The following is a 19,323-nucleotide window of genomic DNA, read 5'->3' as shown; positions in this document are numbered from 1 at the left end:
AAATGAAAAATAGGGGTCATTACCCGCAGATAATTGGTGAAACTAAGATTTAAAAACACAAACAGACGCATAAACCAGAAATCTGGCAGACTCGACCCAGGAGCGGAAACCTTATTAATTAGCTAATCTAGACTCAACCAAAATTTACGAAATTAAATAAAAACTAACTAGACACAGTGGCGGACTACCACACATATTTTGAGGGTATTCGGAATTAGTTTGATTGGTGAAACAAAATAAATAAGATAGAAGTACTGCTAAAAACATAATATTAAAAAGTAAATATGGATGTATATATGAGAAAAACAATAGGTAATAACTTCTCTCCACCCCTAGATATGCTTCAATCACCCCAAAACAATGTCAATAATTATATATGAATGCACTCACAGTTAAGCCAATGTCGTTAGGTCATTAACCGTATTACGTTCTCTTACTTGTCATGTTAAGCGATATGTCGATATCGACTTAACTATATTCTCAATTAATTGATCTATGAAATGTTGGTATCTAGACTAAAATAATTAAAATCATGAAAGTCAAAGAACGTTTGAGTAACAACAAAGAATCTAAGGTCAATGTCGGTAGTCTTATATTACTAAGAAATCACTTCACACAAGTACCTGCAAAGAACTTTTTATCTCTTATAGAATATGTAATGATATGTCGGTCATATACATATTCAAGATAATAAAACCCTAAAATATGCATCAAAGTATCGACCCAATGAGACATGCAATAGAATTATCAATGAATAATCAGTGAAGAAATTCTCATCTAAAATTATATAAATCAATTGGAGTTTGAAATCGAAGACATATCTAGAGCTTTAGTTACACATAATCTTGAATAAAAGCATCAAAGAATACATGAGAGATGAATTAAAGGAGAAGAGACCGAACTTCCTTTTTCTTGTGGAGGCTTGATGAGATTAGCACCTTGAGGAGATGTGGGTTGTAACTTGAGAAAATTGAAGGTGACTTCGCTTCGGCTCTCCCTGTCCGTGTTCTCCCATTTCTCTTCCTTTCTTCTCTCTATTTTTTCTTCCCCTTTCGCTCTCTTTATTCTCTCTATTTTTTCTTCCTCTCTCCTTCTCTTTCTCTTGGTTAGTTGTAGAAAATGGTGTGTCTGGAGGTGGTGGTGATAGAGGTTTTTATAGAGGAGAATTGTGGTGGAAAAAGTAGAGAAAAGTGAGAGATAATGGTGTAGTGAGTGGGGTGGTTGGTTATGAAATAAGTGAGTGATAAAGGAGAGAGTGGGTGATCATGGAAGGAAGTGGGTGATCATGGAGGAAGTGAATGATTATGGAAGAAGTGAGTGATGACTAGGTAATGATGGACCTAGAGGTGATGATTATACCCAAAATCAAATCAGATTTTTGCATAATATATGTGTGGATTTTTGGACAATGGAAAGCCATGATTTGTGAGAAAGAGAGAAAAATGGTGTGGTTAAATCTCAACTACAAATATGGGATCTAGTTGTGATACAACAATGTGTTGCTCCTTCCTTGTTCCTCCATAAAATTAGCCCGAAAATGCATGACACCACCAAAAGTGGTGGTGCTCGAAAAATTGCCGGAATTTCACAATTTTCTGATATTTGAGTTAGGAATTGGATTGCTCTCTCTTTCTTCTCTCTTCTTCTTTATTCCACTTCAAAATACCTAAAAATAAATAAAGTTAATCAAAAATATAAAAACATTACAAAATAGCTAAGTAAAAGAAATAATTAACACAATAAAAGTCACATTTTACTATAGTGAAGACATACGGTTAGTTTTTCAAATTAATATTCCCTCTGTACATTTGATGTTGAAATGAACACATTTGGATATAACATGTAACACAAGTTATATCACATTTGTAGGCATGTTGTGATTCATGTAAATGATATCCAACGATTGAAAATGCGGCAGTTGGATGTGACTGCGCCATTGAAATATGGTCTTTCTCATTATAGGGTGATATTGTTTTATGTAGGGTTTACCGCGTCAATCGAGACTCATACATTATTGAAGTACGTGAATTTTCAATAGTAGTCATATTTCACTATAATGATGACATCCTACGGTCGGTTTTTCAAATTAATATTTTGTCAATACAGTTGGTGTTGAAACTTGAAATGAATACATTTGCATATAACATGAGACACAAATTATAATACATTAAATGTGATAAATTAATGTGACTGATACTTCACGAATGAAAATGCGACATTTAGATGCAACCGGGACACTAAACACTTGGCCATGGTAAAAAACACTTGGCCATGCTGCAATAGAAATTAAAAATGTTGACCATGTTCTACATTGCCAGTAACCTATGAAGCACGGACACGTGCTATGAGCACCGTATTGCTTGTCCGATACGGACACGGACATGCTCGGACATGCGAACTGACTTTGGACACAGCCCGGACACGCGAGAATCCGAATCGGACACGCGGACACGCACCAACTCATAATAAAAGTGAAAGTGCTTATGGTGAGAATCGAAACTTGGTCATCCAAGGCACTCAACAACTCCTCAACCATTCCAACAGATTTAATTTTTGTTATATTTATGCACACTTTAATATATATATATAAGGAGAGAAACTTGTGATAAAAATAAGAATGTTTGTGGTGAGATTCGAACTTTAGTTATCTAAGGTACTTATCAAGTCCTTAGCCATTCTAACAAATTATGTTTTCGTCATTTTAATGCACATTTTGACATATATATACATCTAAAATTCTAAATACTTTCAAATTTATAAAATAATTTTTTAAATAAATATTTATATATTAAAAATAATATTTAATTAACGTGTCCACCACATGTCCGTGTCCAAAAAAAATTATATATGTCGTGTCTACGTATCGAATCGTGTCCAATACGGACACTCATGTCTGTGTCCGTGCTACTTAGCAAGTAACCCAATGACACCATTGTTGATTTTGTTTCCCGACCCATGTCTGTTTGTGAAAGTAAATTTGCCGACCACCATTCATTTGCCCACGTTAGAGTAGAAAATAAATTAATTGATAGTAATTTGATTTAATATACCAAATTAGATATTGGACATTTTAGAAAAATTATAGAGGTGTAAATAATATTTTAGATATTTATAAAAGTAAAATAAAAGTATCTGAATAAAGTGATCTAAATTCCGTTCTCGGAGGTACGACCAGAAACTCTATTTGTTTATTTATAAAAATCGATTTCCCGTAAAGCCTCGAGTTAAAACTTAAAACCGTGTAGACGCAAAATATCACACTGAGGAACTGAAGAGATAGGGAAGAGGCCACGCTGCAAAAACTGGTGGATTCCATGGCAGGCTAGAGCTAATGAGGTGCCCAACATAAAAAATGAAAGCTATGCTCCTCCTTGTTCACCCCTGTAAGTCTCTCTCTTTCCCCGACTCACTACAGCCCCTTTACACTTCCAACACACTAAGACCAACCTTCCCAACTCACCCAATTCCTAAACCTTCGTTTCCTAAAAGACTCTTACTTTCCAAGAAAGCCATCTCCTTTTGCTCTAGGAATGATGTTTTTGATGTTTTCCCGAGTACCCATTTGCCGACTAAGTCTATTGGAGTTGAGATGGATGAGAATGAAGAGCTTGAGTTGCTGAACAAGCCATCCCCAGTTCCTATAGAGGATGCTTCTGCTTCAGAAGTAGATAAAGACTCTGAGAAACACGAGGCTTTAGCGCCTTTTTTGAAGTTTTTTACTCCAAGAGATTCTGTGGAGGAAGTAGAAGAGAATGGAGGGGAAGAAGTAGAGGTGTTTGAGGAGAGTAGTGATGTGGATGATGAGAATGAGGAGGTTGAGAAGGTTAAGGTTGAGTACTATGAGCCTAAACCGGGAGATTTTGTGGTTGGTGTTGTTGTTTCGGGCAATGAGAATAAGCTTGATGTGAATGTAGGGGCGGATGTGTTGGGGACAATGTTGACTAAGGAGGTGTTACCTTTGTATCACAAAGAGATGGAATACTTGCTCTGTGATACGGATTATGGTGCCGAGGAATTTATGGTTCAAGGGAAGATGGGAATCGTTAAGAGTGAAGCGGTGAGCGGGGCAGCAATGCCGGGGAAACCTGTTGTGGAACCTGGGACAATTTTGTTTGCTGAGGTTCTTGGTAGAACGCTCAGTGGCCGGCCTTTGCTTTCGACTAGGCGGCTCTTCCGAAGGATTGCTTGGCACCGAGTGAGGCAGGTTCTTATCTTGCTTTTTGCTTGTTCTTTGCTTGCTTTGTGACTTGTTCAGAAAGATGCTTCGCTTTATGAATTGCATAACCATTTAACTTATCAACAGTACTTGATGATGTTTCATTTGAATGAAATCCACACTTTATTTGAAGCTTTTAATGTGTGTTGTACAGATAAAACAACTCAATGAACCTATAAGAGTTACAATTACAGAATGGAATACTGGAGGCCTTCTTACAAGAATTGAGGTTTGTGTCTGACTTTAGTTCATAGGGTCATGCAGTTGTCTTAGAAATGATGTTGTGATGACTTTTATTTTCAGGGTTTGCGAGCTTTTCTACCAAAAGCCGAATTAATGAGCAGAGTGAACAACTTTACGGAGCTGAAGGAAAATGTATGTTGGATATTTTAAGTTTATTTTCCATGTTTTTTTTTTCCGAGTTTTCATTTAGCTACTCAAGACTGATTGAACTTCTTTATGGTGACGCATTTTATACCTTTATTAATTCTGATATCATGTTCTGGTATATTTCTAGCTACAGCAATTTAGATAGTGAAATGTGGATCACTAGACTTAACAAAAGTTTCATATTCGTATTTAAAATATGTTCTATAAGTATATATATGGCATATGGGGGACACTCAGGTCTTACCGGAAACACATGTAGTTACAGACTCGTGCAAATATTCTTTGTTTTTTTTTTTCATAAAAAGTGTTTTCATAAAAAGTTATGGTCTGGGGCATTGAGGATGCTTGAAATTCCAAATTCGGAGGTGTCCTCGTACAGATTGAGGCCTTAAACAGAATTTTAGACCTGGCCTTTTGCAATTTAGTGTATAATTCAAGTAATATTAATGAAACTTCCCTGTTATTAGAATTCATTTACATATCATATTCTCCCCATGCAAAATGAATAACTAAGTTTTCTTTCATATCCTTCCAGTTCAATAGGCTACCACCACCAGTTTTTGTTGGTACAAGTATGATTCAACTAATTTTAGTTTTTTTTTTAGCTTCTTATGTAGACAATTGGTACTAGTAATGTGGTTAGGAATGGTAATAAGCAGTTGGGTCCATTTTCCCATTCTGATCCTTATAAATTAACTGTTATCCCTTTGAAAGATTAATGCTATTGTTTCACAATTTTCTATCCTCTTCTTTTCCGGGTAGAGAAGGCTGTGAGTTTCAAGTGTCACTACTGTGTGATACTTTGACTATACTAATAATTGGTGTCATGGATATTCTTTACATTGAAGAGGTTTTACTGTCAGCATGTTTGTTACAAATTATATTTCTCGGTGTAGGTGGGTTGCCAGATGTATGTGCAGATCACTCGGATAGATGAAGCCAAGAATGACTTGGTACTGAGTGAAAGGGAGGCCTGGGTGAGTTCTATACTGACTTTCATGAGATTCCTGCTCTTTTGTTTCATGGAATCTGCTTAATTGTAGTTTGTACCATTTCTTTTTCATTAGTGTCTAACCTCATTCTGCCATATAATTTTGAAGGAAATGTTGAACCTTAGAGAGGGGACACTCCTGGAAGGGACTGTTAAGAAAATATTTCCATATGGAGCCCAAGTCAGGATAGGTGAAACTAATAGAAGGTAAAAAACTTGCATATGTTGTTATTAGTCTAGGGGGACGTAGTTTCCTTGATTTTCCCTCTTTGCAAAGAAGTCAATGCTGCAAATTTGGAGTACTCCCCCAAAATTAGGACCCCAGAAGGAATATTTAAATTTATTGATGCTCCAAGGAGCTGTAATACATGAAAAAGTGACAATAAGCCCAATGAATCTGTATTTTTCAAGTCTCCAAACGGAGGAAGGCATGTATTGTGCAATTTAAACCTAGCAAGATTACTACTGTGTCCTTCTGAAAATCCCTGAATATTCCTGAATGCTGAAAATGATAAATTATCTTCTAATAATGTATCAATTGTTTTATCAGAATTATTGGTTATGATTTTTAAGGTCCTGTGATATGATAGAACATATCTAGGACATTTTATGATTAAAATGGATAATATCTCGTTCATTATGTTTGAAGCACCTGCTAGTTCACCTTTTTGCTTAGGATTTAAAAAAAAAATTGGTACAAATTGTTTTTTATATTTTTAAATTTCAGTATAGAAGTTATAATTAGTTTTATTTAAAACTTATTTGAAAATGAAAATAAAAAAAATTTATTTAGACATCAAAGTGATTCAAAAAGAAAATGGAGTGAAATATACATCCTCCTTTCACGTTGTTTACCCAAGTTGAGGATATACATAATAGAATGAAAATAAACAACAAATAGAATCCTATAACTCACATTATTTTGCCTTCATCTTATCATACATCTATAATGATGCTGCACTTGTTCTTTGTTATATTCTTCTGATTTTTCTATATCTTGGGCTCCTGATCCCGTTATTTTGCATCAAGCACTTTAGATGGATAAATGCATTAAACCCTTCTTATCTCTTCTCAGTGGCTTGCTGCATATCTCAAATATCACTCGTGCTCGAATCACTTCTGTTGGCGACCTACTCTCTGTTGATGAGAAGATCAAAGTTCTGGTTGTGAAGTCGATGTTTCCTGATAAAATATCTCTTAGGTATGTGATAATTGGCCTTACTAATACTATTGTTTTTTTTTTCAGACCAAGTGAAGTCATATTTGTTCTTGCAATGCTTGATTGAATAAATATATAACCGAGGCATAATTCTGGTCCAATCTATTATACTTAGTACTCATCACACTTCTGGTCCAAGTCTATGACTTTTTGGTCTAGTGCACTGAGCAACATATGACCGTTAGATTGGTGTCTGTTCTAATTATTGGTGGACCCCATTTCTCTTTTTCTAACAATTTCTTGTATTTGAAAAAGAAATGTTCTGAAAGGATTTTGTTTTTTCCGGTTAATGGTTAAGAAAAAGGTCTCTGGACGATTGCCTCACTTTTGAACTGCATACCCCATAGGTTAGAGTCCGTTAGACAACATTTAGTTTCAATTGATCCAAACAGTAATATATGTTATCTCATGATGGACATATCATAGTTTATACATGTTGTGGTCCCTATAAAAGGTATACAACATTGGCAGGGATCACTTTACAAGATTTTCCAGCTTTAGAGTGGTCTATAAAATCATATTTGACAAAGAGCCTATATTAGGAATTTGATAAAGGAGTTCTCCGAAGGATGTAATTTATGAGCCGGCCCACGGGTCATCATGCAAGCCTGTCTCGTGAGATAAACATTCTTTAGTATTGCATGTTCACTGCCAAGAGATTCATAGTATTCAATTGTTTCTGGCCTTCATATTTTGGCCACAAACAATTATATTTGTTTTTTGTTTTGTTTTGTTAGTGTTGTCTGAATTACACAACAATTGGTTGTCCTTGAGTCGTAGGCCTCTGAATTACACTTACAATTTTTTTCGATTAAAACTATGACTTATAATTGCTTCGGTTGGCAGTCTTTTGTATGACACTTGGGGTTATTTCTGCCCTTGCTATAATGAAACCACTGTAACGCTTGTTTAGATTGCTCCTACGCTAGAAATTATCTGTAGACGAGCAATTTCAGAGGTTTTATTAATTGAACTTTATCTCAGACACGGATTTAGGTCATTCAGGAAGCAATTTCAGACCCAAGATTTAGTGCAGCTATTAGTTCAATTGCCTGACTAGACTATAACAATCGCCCCCTTAGGTAATATAGGGGAAAAGAAGAAAACATGGATTTCAAATGACAATAAGATAGTTATTTGACTTATATTGAATACACTCAATTTGTTAGGTCCTGATGGTTTTGATAATTACTTTTTTAGTTTTTTTGTCTTTTGCAATATTATATTTAGAGTATTCAATTGAATCAGATTCTAGTGAGCTACTCATTGACTTATTGTCTTTACTAATTTATTTATTTTAATGAAATTCGTTTTGACCGTAGAACCCGGACTAATCAGATTTAATATGTTTCTTTAAACAGCATTGCAGAACTTGAAAGTGAGCCTGGCCTCTTTGTATCAAACAAAGAGGTATGTATGATCTCTTCCTCAATTGAAATTACTCAGTTGGTTTTAGCATTGTTTCCATAATGGGCTCCTTTTGGCAGAAATTATTTTCAGAGGCTGAAATGATGGTGAAGAAGTATAGGCAAAAGCTGCCTGCTGTTCTATCCCGTAGGTCAGAAGCTCCTCAAGCTGATTCTCTGCCGTTTGATAGTCTAAACATGTATGCAAATTGGACGTGGTTCAAATTTGAAAAGCAATGAAAACAAAGCCATGGCTTAAGGTCTCCCAAGTCCCAAGCATATATGAAAAATGAAGAGTGCTGTTCGACTACCCATCATACTTCTCACACATCCCTTGACAGGGAAAAGAAAAAATATTTGTTGTAAATTAGTCTTGAAAAGGTCCATTTACTTCATTTACCTCTGACGTACTGATGAAGCTAAAGCAATGCTTAAGATTCACAGCATGATACGTGATCATCACTTGGGCCAATCTAATGAATTTTGTAAATCATGTAAGCTCCTTTTTATAAGCAAAAAACAAATTATTCTGTCCCTTTCTTTTTGTATGAGCTTCTAGCATTGATTTCTTCTTGTATGTTATCACCTGTTGAACTGGTCATATTCGTTTACTCGTCCCAAGGATTCTTAACGAGAAGTAGAAGTGTTTGGGGTTATTTAAATACCAGATTTCAGCACTAGACCAATCCTAAATGAAATTCCTTTCTGAAGCTTTATAGAAGTATTTTCATTAGGAAGTTGGAACTTCAACTCTTATTTGCTACTTGGTGATTTAGTCGTTTACTTGTGATTAGTCATTTGCCATCAGCAGGTGTAACTCAAAACTCAAACTACATTTCACTATATATTACTCGGCCTGTAGGTTTGGAACAGTATAGAAACAGTGTCGTGCTACAGTTCGAAACAGTGACGCAGCTACAATTAGAAACAATACCGAACAGTGTTTACCTATTAATTAATTTACTATTTACACGGCTTTTTGTTTGGGCTCTGGCATGCTTCAATTTGTTAATGACGCGTGTGTTTTTCCTTTCTACATGTCTCGCTTCCAATTTTTTTTCTTTTGAAAATAGAGTACACTGACAGAGAGAGGAGAGGGAGAACTTGATCGGGTTGGCAGCTGAGACGAAGGCCACTTCATCTTTTCGACGAAATTAGTTTCTATTGCGATGAGAGAGAGAGAGTGCGAATCCGGAAAAGCAAGGGACGGTCAATCCATAGAGGTTATCCAATTAACCGATAAGTTGTTTTTCAAAAAGCAGGGACACTGTTCATTACCGAATTTGTCCTCCTTTCTTATACTGTATTCTACTTTCTTCTACGTCTTTTCCTTTTCTTCTGCTCTATTATATTTCAGAGGGTATCTACATTTCTGAGTAGGGATTTGACAAATCTCTAGAACCGAACCCTGAATCTGGCACAAACTTTGCTCCAACAAGTTCCTTGCTTTATAAAATCTTGAGACTATAACATAATAACATCCCCGGTAAACGCCTGCAAGTGATTAGGGAGAATTATCAACCATAGGATGAGTGGGAGCTACAAAGATCATATTGAACAGGATGCACCCAGCATATAACAAGAAAAAAAAAACTCTGACTAGTGATCTACAATCTAATTGAATTCCCTGTTCAAATCTCTTACCGAAAAGGATGTCCGACGCAAATTTGCATGTGTACTCGAATTTGTTATCGCTAGTGAATATCAGGTTCAAGGTTGTGATCGAGTTCTGATGATAGTTGTCAATCTGCTCAATGTAAATCAATTTCGCACCCAAATCCGGTGTCCTTGATAATTTATAGAGCATACTTTGCGTTGGGATATATAACTGCCCTTTTCTCAAAACAAGCAATATCAAGTTCAAGGAAGCATTTTAGGCACCCAAATGTTTGATGTGAAAATGGGTATGAAGAAATTGTTTGAGAGCTTTCAGAATTAAGGTTCTCCCCACTCCCCAAATCAATACAGCGAGAGTTACCAACATTCTGAACCAAAATAAGAATAGTCAGTCAGCTTTTGATAGAGAGAATCATGCAGTCAGAATTTATGGAAAACGATGTGAGAAGCTTGTTTCACTTCATATATGAATATATTAAGGCGGCACATATATGAATATATTACGTGCAAAATTTGAAAAGCACTATCAACATCGTCAGGCTGGTAAAGAGACGAGCCTCAAGATGCAAGAACGACAAGGAAGCAGGGAGAGTAATCATCTTTGCTAGGGGTGGAAAAGTATCATGATAATCAATCCCAATAGCTAGAGTGAAACCCTTGGTACCAATGCGAGATTTATACGTCTCAAAAGGAACCATGAGAATAATTGTCAGGAAGAAGAGGCAGAGAGTGAAAACAAGTGTTGTTGGCAAGTTCTTGCTACCATCTGCATCACAAGAGGGCTCCTCAGCCTTGCCAATAAGAGGGATATAAGAATCACTTGCAGCAGACGTTATTATACAGACGTATTAAGACGCAAAGGATGTCGAGAGTGAACCGTCTGTCTCGGACACGAGATCGGAGGAAGAATGGAGAGTTTCGGAAAGAAATGAAAATGATTTCAAGAAAATAAACATTCCTTGGTTTGGTAAAAAAAAAAAGTTCAAGTTTCTAAATTATAGAAGCTCAGTGAATATATAGAAATCCAGAAATGAAAGCAGGCCTAATAGAACAGAGCAATAACAGATTTATTCATTTATAACGTGGAAACCCTCAATGTGAAGGGACAAACCAGGGTCAAACTCCACAGAATTAACGCTATGAAAATGGGATCACAGTTACCAATCTCTTTATATTACTAGAGGAAAAAAGAGAATCACTCTTGGATACACACACAAGATTACTGTCAAATTCTTCTTTCACAGTGAAGGCTTCCTAGGACAGCTGCTATATCAGAGACTTCTTACCTACCAAGACCATTCTAGGCTTCCGGTGGGGGGGGGGGGGGGGGGGGGGGGGGGGGGGGGGGGGGGGGGATAGAGATGACCAAAGCCAACTGCTGCATGCAGCACGGCTTCCTTTTAGAAATCTGAAACAACTCCTATTTTCTCCAGATTCCAAATTGGTTTATAACACATTAATTAGAAATCTAGACTGAGGTGACTCCAAAAATCGCAAACTTTTTGGCACAAAAAACAAACCCCAGTTCAAGAGGAAAAAACCTGTTATCAGAACATATTTGTTAAATCTGAGTTTGAAATTGAGTTTTGGCATAAGCAGCAACTTTTTGGAGCAAATGTTGTGTCACACTTGTGATGCATTATGTCAGCTGGACGTCCATAGTTATCAAGTTATGTATATAACCATCCTCCCTAAGATGATAGGTAGCATAGCAGTGGAGAAGAAATCAATCAAACAAAAAAACAATGGAAAGCTAAACAACATATTCTATAAGAAACAACAGCAGCTCTTCCTACCGGACCTGAAGAAAAAAACAAAACAAAACATAATCCTGATGTACATAGAGGCCTAGAAGCGAACCCTCATAGCTCCTCTACCCTCCCATCCTCAAAGCCCCAAAACAATGGCTGTAATGGCAGATCTTTGCTATACCATTCTCTACTTCCTCCCATAAACAAGCCTTATGCCTTCTTATCTAAAGAGCCACAAGAGAAGCAGGATTATGTCCATTCACCATCAGTTCCTGAAGTAGTCTGTTCAAAGATTGAAAGCAATCGAGTGTGTAAAAACAGGTCTACTCTCATTAAAGCTCACATCACAAACTAAGAGAGGTACCATGCTTTTTCCGAGTACAGTAGAGAGGATGAGTTTAGTAAAACAGGTCAACAAAAAGGTTTTACGAAAGATTCCACAAACATCCTTTCTAGCCTAGAAGAGTCGAGAGACCAGCACCAAACCATCTAATTTGGCAAATAAAGATATCAGATGAACTTGAAGGAAGAGATAGGTCTCCTTCTACCCTTAATTACTTAGGAATTTTTTTTACTGCTCAAATAAGACTGACAGAAACTAAACATACCGGTAGGATTTCACTGATAGGTCACATGCCATCAGTTTAACTTCTACATATGATGCTGACAAACCCCAAAAATTAAGTCCCAACAAATCACCATTCATTCGTAGGTTTCATGTATTTCTAGATGAAATGCCAATCACCCACCAAAGAAAAAGGAAACCATCATAGACATGTTTTTGCAACTAGAATTTCAGAAAAAATCACAGGGCAATCAGCAATTCTTAATGCCAACAAATGCAAATGAATCTAAGCTACAGAATCAACAATTTCCAGAATCAGCAAGATTCATCTATTTCAATGAAAACAGGAAATACACATATATCATAGTTCGAAACCTTCATCCCTAAGCTCCTGGCTAGACTGAATAAATTGACAAACACAAGCTGAAACTTCATCATTGCCGATAAGCACCAACCTCATTACTCATTCAGCTGTTCAATTTCCGCCTTCTACTGCTCAATCTTCAGGCCTACAGACCTATGCAGTGGAGCTTCGGGCAACTAAGAATAACAACTCAGAATCTAAAGCCCAATATGAATCAAGAATCTGAAAACAGGCTTCTGGAGAAATGATGATAAAAAAATAAAAGTAAGCTGTGACCTGCACTTCCAACATTGTATCATTTCTGGCAACATTTTTCCGTCATATTCACTCATATGTTTGTCAGGTTTAGCTACTCCTATTCTTACTGAACAATTTTTTTATCCGTCTCTGTACAAAATAATTAGTTCCTGAATTTCTTTCTTCCAAATTTTATGGCTACCTGGTTATTAAGATCCACTAGCAAATGAATACGATCTTATTGACAAGTTTTGTCAGCTACAGGTCCACAATAATGTAATATAGTCATCCTCCTTAACATGATAGCATAACAGTGGATAAGAATTCCATTATGCAGGAAAAAATAGTGGAAACCTAAACTGCCTATACTCTTAAGAAAACACAACACCCGTCCTCTCAGACATGAAGATATAAAGTGAAAAAGGACCCCCAAAAAAAAAGATAACACTTTTTTTCTGAAAAAACTGGAGTGCACAGAGGCTAAAAAAGTGAACCCCTTCCCACAGCCTATCCACCTCCTCAGCGTCCACCCCCCATCCACAAACACCCAAAACAATGGCCAGAATAGCAGATCTTTCTTATTCTTTTCTCCTCTTCCTCCCACAAATAAATCTTATGCCTTCTAATCTAAAGGAGTTACATGAGAAGCTGGATTTTGCGAATTCACCATTTCACCATTCCTTCCTGAAACAATCTTGCTAACAGATTTAAAGCAACTGAGTAATTTAATAATAGGTACTCTTGGCTGAAGCTCACATCACACACCAATGTGGGTACTGTGGCTTTCCAGACTGCAGCAGAGAGGATAAATTTAATTTCATTAAGTATATAGAATGAGAGGTGCAATGAAAGCCGGGAAGATTCCACAAACCACTTCTCCTATCTAGCCTAGAAGAGAGCAGCACAATAGCATCTAATTTAGCTAATAAAGACAACAGATCCTCAAAAATGAAGGAAGCATAACTTAAGAGTCTTAGATCACAATCCTCAAGATCCATCGAGCACTTAATGATTGTTGAATACACTTATCTACCACATCGGTTTGGCCTTTGATCTATGAAAACAGATACAAGAACTTAGCTGTTATCCGGAATTACATGAAAACATTTACCAACAAATGTAGTCGCTTATTCTATCACAATTTAATTCCACAGAGTGTGGCAACTTAAACAGTGATATAATTGTGACCCTGTGAGGTTGCAGAGCTTTAGGGTCTCCCTTCCCTGCACAAGGTCACTTCTGAATTAAATTTCATACAGCAGATATGGCAAGTACTATCTATAGATATATCATCTTTCCGTTATAGCTATAAAAAGCTCATTAATTTTTCCTCTATTGTTCGTTTTATGCTGATTCTGTCGAACGTTAGTTTTGTACAATCATACATAAATTACATTTTTGCTGCTTAAATAAGACTGACAGAACCTAAACTTACCGGTAGATTTCATCGAAAGGTCACCTGTCATCGATTTCACTTCCATATATGAAACTGACAAACCCACACAATTATCCACCATACCACTACTGAGTCCAATAGCAATAATAATCACTCACTCAAAGAATTCATGTACATCTAGACAAAATAGCATTCACCAAAAAGAAAAAAACATCATAGACATGTACCCAAATCCTAGAATTTAAAAACCATAACATGGACATCAGCAAGTTTTTATCCCAACAAATCCAACTGAGAACACAAGGGACGCAATACAGCAGTTCCCAGAATTAGCAAGATGTGTAATAATCTATTTCATAGTTCAAAACTTAGAAATACAAACTGAAACCAACCTCATTATCACTCATTGAGCTGTTCGATTTCCGCCTTCAACTGCTCAATCTTTAACCCCATGGACCTCTGCAATGCAGCCCTTTTGTCCTCCGGCAGCTTGGCCAACAAAGCGGCATAGCTATCAAGCACTTGATTGACAGCAATCCGAGCACACTCAGCCTCTTCATCGAAATAAACGGTCTCTTTAGACTCCATGGCCATCTCTATTTCCTCCCTGGCCTCTGCAAACTTGAGATTGATCATGTCCACCTCTTTGTTCCGATCGAAGTCACCTGAGCCACTGAAATGGCGGCGAGTTATGAACTGGGTCCGTGAGTTTGGGAGTGTCCGGTGGAAATTTGTGGTGGGTTTCGGAAATGGGGTGGAGTGGAAGATGCCGTGAGCGGAGGAGTTGAGGGAAGAGAGGCTGGAGAGGCGGTCATGTCTCAGAAGCAATTTGCAAATCGATCGGTGATGCATTTTGCGCAGTAGAAGCAATGTAGGTTGTTATTTTCTTTTGAAATGTGAGATGAATTAAGTAAAAACGAGATAAATTTAGGCTTCGTCTTTTAGTTCGTGGATCCGAAAAGTCTACGAGGCCCGCAAGCCCGATGAGTTTTTATCCAGTCTGTCCGTAAGAAAGCCTGCTAAAACCCGTTTCTGTTAGTAGAGGGCCGGGCTTAGATTAGAGGGGTGAAACCCGGCCTGATCAGCCGAAATCCCGTAAGTACGGACGGTCAAACAATGTCCAAAACGGACGCAATTATTACGGGTTTTCTAAATATATATACTGATCAAATCTGCTGGTGTCGATCGGTCATATGTGGAACTGCAGTTATCAATCGCCGAAGTGTCCACTAATCTATCATTATCTTTTATATTAGGTTTATAATAAAACTATTGCATTATGAAGCGACTATATAAAATAAACTTCTCGGGATCGATCGACACCAGCCGATTTGATCGGTATATATTTTTAGTGACTATGTAAAAGTTTTATCCAATTCAGACCTCGTTTGACCATCGGAATTTCTGGTCAACCGAAAACACCACTAATATGCTCGAAGGGAGAACCCATTACAAAAATGCGAACACCGAAAACCGTTTGCATATTCGAAATCATCTAATTTTTGTTACCTATCGTGCATGGTCGCATTGAGGAAATCCATTTAGTAAAGTCCCGGTCAATGAGGTTTCAATATGTCAAAACGCCTTTTTTTTTTCTTAACCGTATGTATGAACGGTTAAACCATGTCCAAAACGGACGAAATTTTTATGGGGTCCCTAAATATATATACCGATCACATTTGCTAGTGTCGATCGACCATATTTCAAACTGGAGTTGGCGATCGCCTAAGTGTCCACTAATATATTATAACCTTTATATTAGGTTTATAATAAAACTATCGCATTATGAAGCGACTATATGAAGGAAACTTCTCGAGATCAATCAACACCAGCCGATGTGATCAGTATATATATTTAGTGACCCTGTAAAAATTTCCAATTCAGACCTCGTTTGACCGTCGAAATTTTCGGTAAATCGAAAACACCACTAATATGCCCTAATGAAGGACCTATTACAAAAATGCGAACGCTGAAAGCCGTTTGCATATCTGAAATCACCTAATTTTTTTTACCTATCGTGCACGGTCGCACTGAAGAAACTCATTTGGTAAAGCCTCGGTTAATGGGGTTTCAATATGTCAAAACGCCTTTTTTGAGTTGACCATTGGTACGAACGGTCAAATCATGTCCAAAACGGACAAATTTTTTACGGGGTCCCTAAATATATATATCGATCACATCTACTGGTGTCGATCACTCATATTTTGAACTGGAGTTGGTCATCGCCTAAGTGGCCACTAGTGTATTATAACCTTTATATTAGGTTTAGAATAAAACTATCGCATTATGAAGCGATTATATGAAGGAAACTTCTCGGAATCGATCGACAACATCCATTATAATCGGTATATATATTTGGTGACCATTTTAAAATTTCATCCAATTCGGACATAGTAACATAATCTGGATAATGTAAATTCACTCAAATCCTCACTAAAAACAAAATGGGAGAACTACTTGGCGAACCTCCAACGAGAAGCTCCTACAACCCGCTAATTCCCACCTACAGGTCTATTCCCTACACCATTGGTTGGTGCACCGGGATTGTAAAAAACAAACCCGGTAAGCTTTGCAGCCCGTATGAGTAAAATAAACAATTATATAAATTCATTGTTAATCACATCAACAAGAGTCATATTCAATTCAAATGTGAAGTTGAATTCCATTTCCACAAGTGTATAAGAAAAGATAACAAACCACTCTTTTTTTTTAAAATTAAGTACACTTATGAGTTCCAGGTAACCCCACCTGGTTACCCTTCAAGCCGTGCACGACAAACAGACTAGAGTTCTAACTAATCGTAACCAATCACCCGGCTAAATGCTTGGTTCCCAATTTAATTGCCATCACCAGGTCTGAAGACCAGAAAACGTTTTGAAAGACTCCAATGTTAAAACCACACTTATAACATATCAATCCAACCATGATAATATTGTACTTAAAAACCAAGTGACTCACATCAATAGAATATTCACAAATCATATCAATAAAGCTATCTTATTGGAAGGTACATTTTCTTTCCTTCCGGTCCCTTCCGCCACAATAACAAATAATCACTCAATAAACCAATTTACCAGAAGGTACATTTTCTTCTCTTCTGCCACAATAACTACAATCACAACAACATCAACATAATTCAAAACCGAATAAAATAACTATAACATCATATAATATAATGACGTATATATATGTATTACAATTACCATTCAATACACATATATAAATCACTATATATATATACTAACACAAGTTACTTATTATCACATAAAATATTTTACTTAAGTATAAAAAAACGGTTATGCATTTAAAAAGAGTCACCACCAAGGGTAACAATGACGTAGTGAGATTTACTCACCTTTATCTCCCACTTGCGACTTCTACAACGTCAAGTGAGGCTCACTCACTCGCTCCGTCAACACCTAGTGATATAACATAGCCTTCACTTAGTACCAAGACACTAATGGTAAAAACAACCTAACCTGAAACTCAAAACTAGCTTAAGGAACATGGCGCCCTCTCTCCAACACACCAACATCCTTAAAATCAAACTTTAGCATGTTATGCGGTGCCTAACATTGAAACTCTACCCACTTCACACCTAACAACTTAACCAACATCACAATTACATACAACAGTGCTCGTAATGACAAGCACATAGCCACATGGCACCACACCAACTACTCTAAATGCCAACTTCAACACGTCGCCAAGCGCCGCCCAAACTGACGCGCGTGGGACCCATGAGCGTTAGGACAATCACTAACACAAAGTCGCTCAATCATGACCCCAACACAAAAGTTATAAATCACAATGAGATGAAGATTTTTCATACCTGCACTCCAACCTTAATCGGCAGAGAACTCGCCGAAAAATGGGTGGAAAGCCGACGGTGTGTTGGGTTTTCAACTCGGATTTGCAGGTCGATTCGATCCCTATAACTCTTGGAATCGACCTCAGAGATGAGGAATTAGTGGAATGGATGTAGTCCCGAGTCTTAGAGTTTTCAGAAATCTTGGCACGACGGCATGGCTTCTGCAAGAACTTCTGGGTTTCGTAGCGTCAAGAACGGTCACCGACTAACCTCGGGTCTTGGCTAAAAAGAAGGGGAACGTCGGGCTGATTATTTTGCTGGGTGGCTTAAGTACTGAAGTCGCGAGACGAAGGAGAACAGCGGTCGAGAAGATCGGATGACGAAAGGGAAACAGTGGAACAAATAGTCGCACGAACACACGGCTCTCTCTCTGAAATTTTCTAATTTTATGTTTTACCCCAAAAATTTCCCTTTCTCTCGTTATACCCCTCTCAAATCGGAAACAATCTTTAAATGATAACAACTTTCGCATACGATACCCGACTTAAGCGTGCCACGTGACTACAAACTCATATTGATGAGCTCTACAACTTTCATGAAGGACATTTTCAGAGATGAGGAATGGATTAAAAGTCAACTCCTGAGTTAAAGGAACTTAACGTTTTTCGAATTTGAAATTCCGAAAACACTTCCGTTTCGCATTGTCAACTAATGACAAGGCGTAGAATGTGAATTTACTCAAAACACCATTTTGATAAATTACAAGAATGTACAAGAAAAAAGGATGAAATTCGGGTTATTACAATATCAGATATACTTGCCAAGATGGAAGAAAAGGATCGAGCACCGATCAGACCGCCGGTAAATGCGAAGTTCAACGAAAGGACCGGTCTGTTTTCCAAACTAGTAATTGAAGCTGTACGATCCAACTTGGCGAAATCGTTGAAGATGACCTATAACGAGAACAGTTGCCCCTTTGAGCACCTTGACAGTTTCAGATCACAGACCAGTTCGGTTATCTGTAATGTATTCCAAGCCATGCGTACCAGAGAAGAGTTACGCTGGTTCTATGAGCTACATACTCTTCAATAACGTCATTTGAGCAGTTAGCTGATCAGTTCATGAGCAGATTCATCCTGAGAACTAATGCAGCATGATTTTCTTTGGTGTTGTTTGAGTGTATGCAAGGGGAAACTGAAAGGCTGAGCTCCTTTGTGAACCGATGGCAAACCACGACAGCCCAAGTGATGAACTTGAAAAAATGGACTGCTGAGATGACATTCCTGTAGGGAGTGCGCCCGGGGAAGTTCTTGTACATGTTAAATGTGGGGGATCCTCAAGGTTACGACAACTTGATGGC

General features: G+C 37.4%; 2 protein-coding genes across 2 annotated transcripts; one reads left to right on the top strand and one right to left on the bottom strand.

Annotated features, from left to right (window-relative positions):
* Positions 1–3,261: 3,261 nt before the first annotated feature.
* Positions 3,262–8,909, top strand: LOC126785397 (protein PIGMENT DEFECTIVE 338, chloroplastic). The gene is made up of 8 exons (XM_050511076.1): positions 3,262–4,204; positions 4,371–4,445; positions 4,520–4,591; positions 5,503–5,583; positions 5,707–5,804; positions 6,673–6,798; positions 8,178–8,226; positions 8,304–8,909. The coding sequence occupies exons 1-8, from the start codon at positions 3,353–3,355 to the stop codon at positions 8,460–8,462; spliced, it is 1,512 nt and encodes a 503-aa protein (XP_050367033.1). The 5' UTR covers positions 3,262–3,352; the 3' UTR covers positions 8,463–8,909.
* A 5,349-nt stretch (positions 8,910–14,258) lies between these two features.
* Positions 14,259–15,013, bottom strand: LOC126785416 (embryogenesis-like protein). The gene has a single exon (XM_050511104.1). It carries the CDS (start codon positions 15,002–15,004, stop codon positions 14,552–14,554), a length of 453 nt encoding a protein of 150 aa, XP_050367061.1. The 5' UTR covers positions 15,005–15,013; the 3' UTR covers positions 14,259–14,551.
* Between the last annotated feature and the right edge of the window lie 4,310 nt (positions 15,014–19,323).

Source organism: Argentina anserina, chromosome 2, assembly GCF_933775445.1.
Source record: "Argentina anserina chromosome 2, drPotAnse1.1, whole genome shotgun sequence".
NCBI classification, from domain to species: Eukaryota; Viridiplantae; Streptophyta; class Magnoliopsida; order Rosales; family Rosaceae; genus Argentina; species Argentina anserina.
This window is presented reverse-complemented; position numbering and strand designations above follow the sequence as displayed.

Coding starts and splice junctions, on each gene's coding strand:
- LOC126785397 (XM_050511076.1), top strand. CDS start 3,353: ATGAAAGCTATGCTCCTCCTTGTTCACCCCTGTAAGTCTCTCTCTTTC. Junction 4,446..4,519: donor GCCTTCTTACAAGAATTGAG/GTTTGTGTCTGA, acceptor TTTTATTTTCAG/GGTTTGCGAGCTTTTCTACC. Junction 4,592..5,502: donor TTACGGAGCTGAAGGAAAAT/GTATGTTGGATA, acceptor TTCTCGGTGTAG/GTGGGTTGCCAGATGTATGT.
- LOC126785416 (XM_050511104.1), bottom strand. CDS start 15,004: ATGCATCACCGATCGATTTGCAAATTGCTTCTGAGACATGACCGCCTC.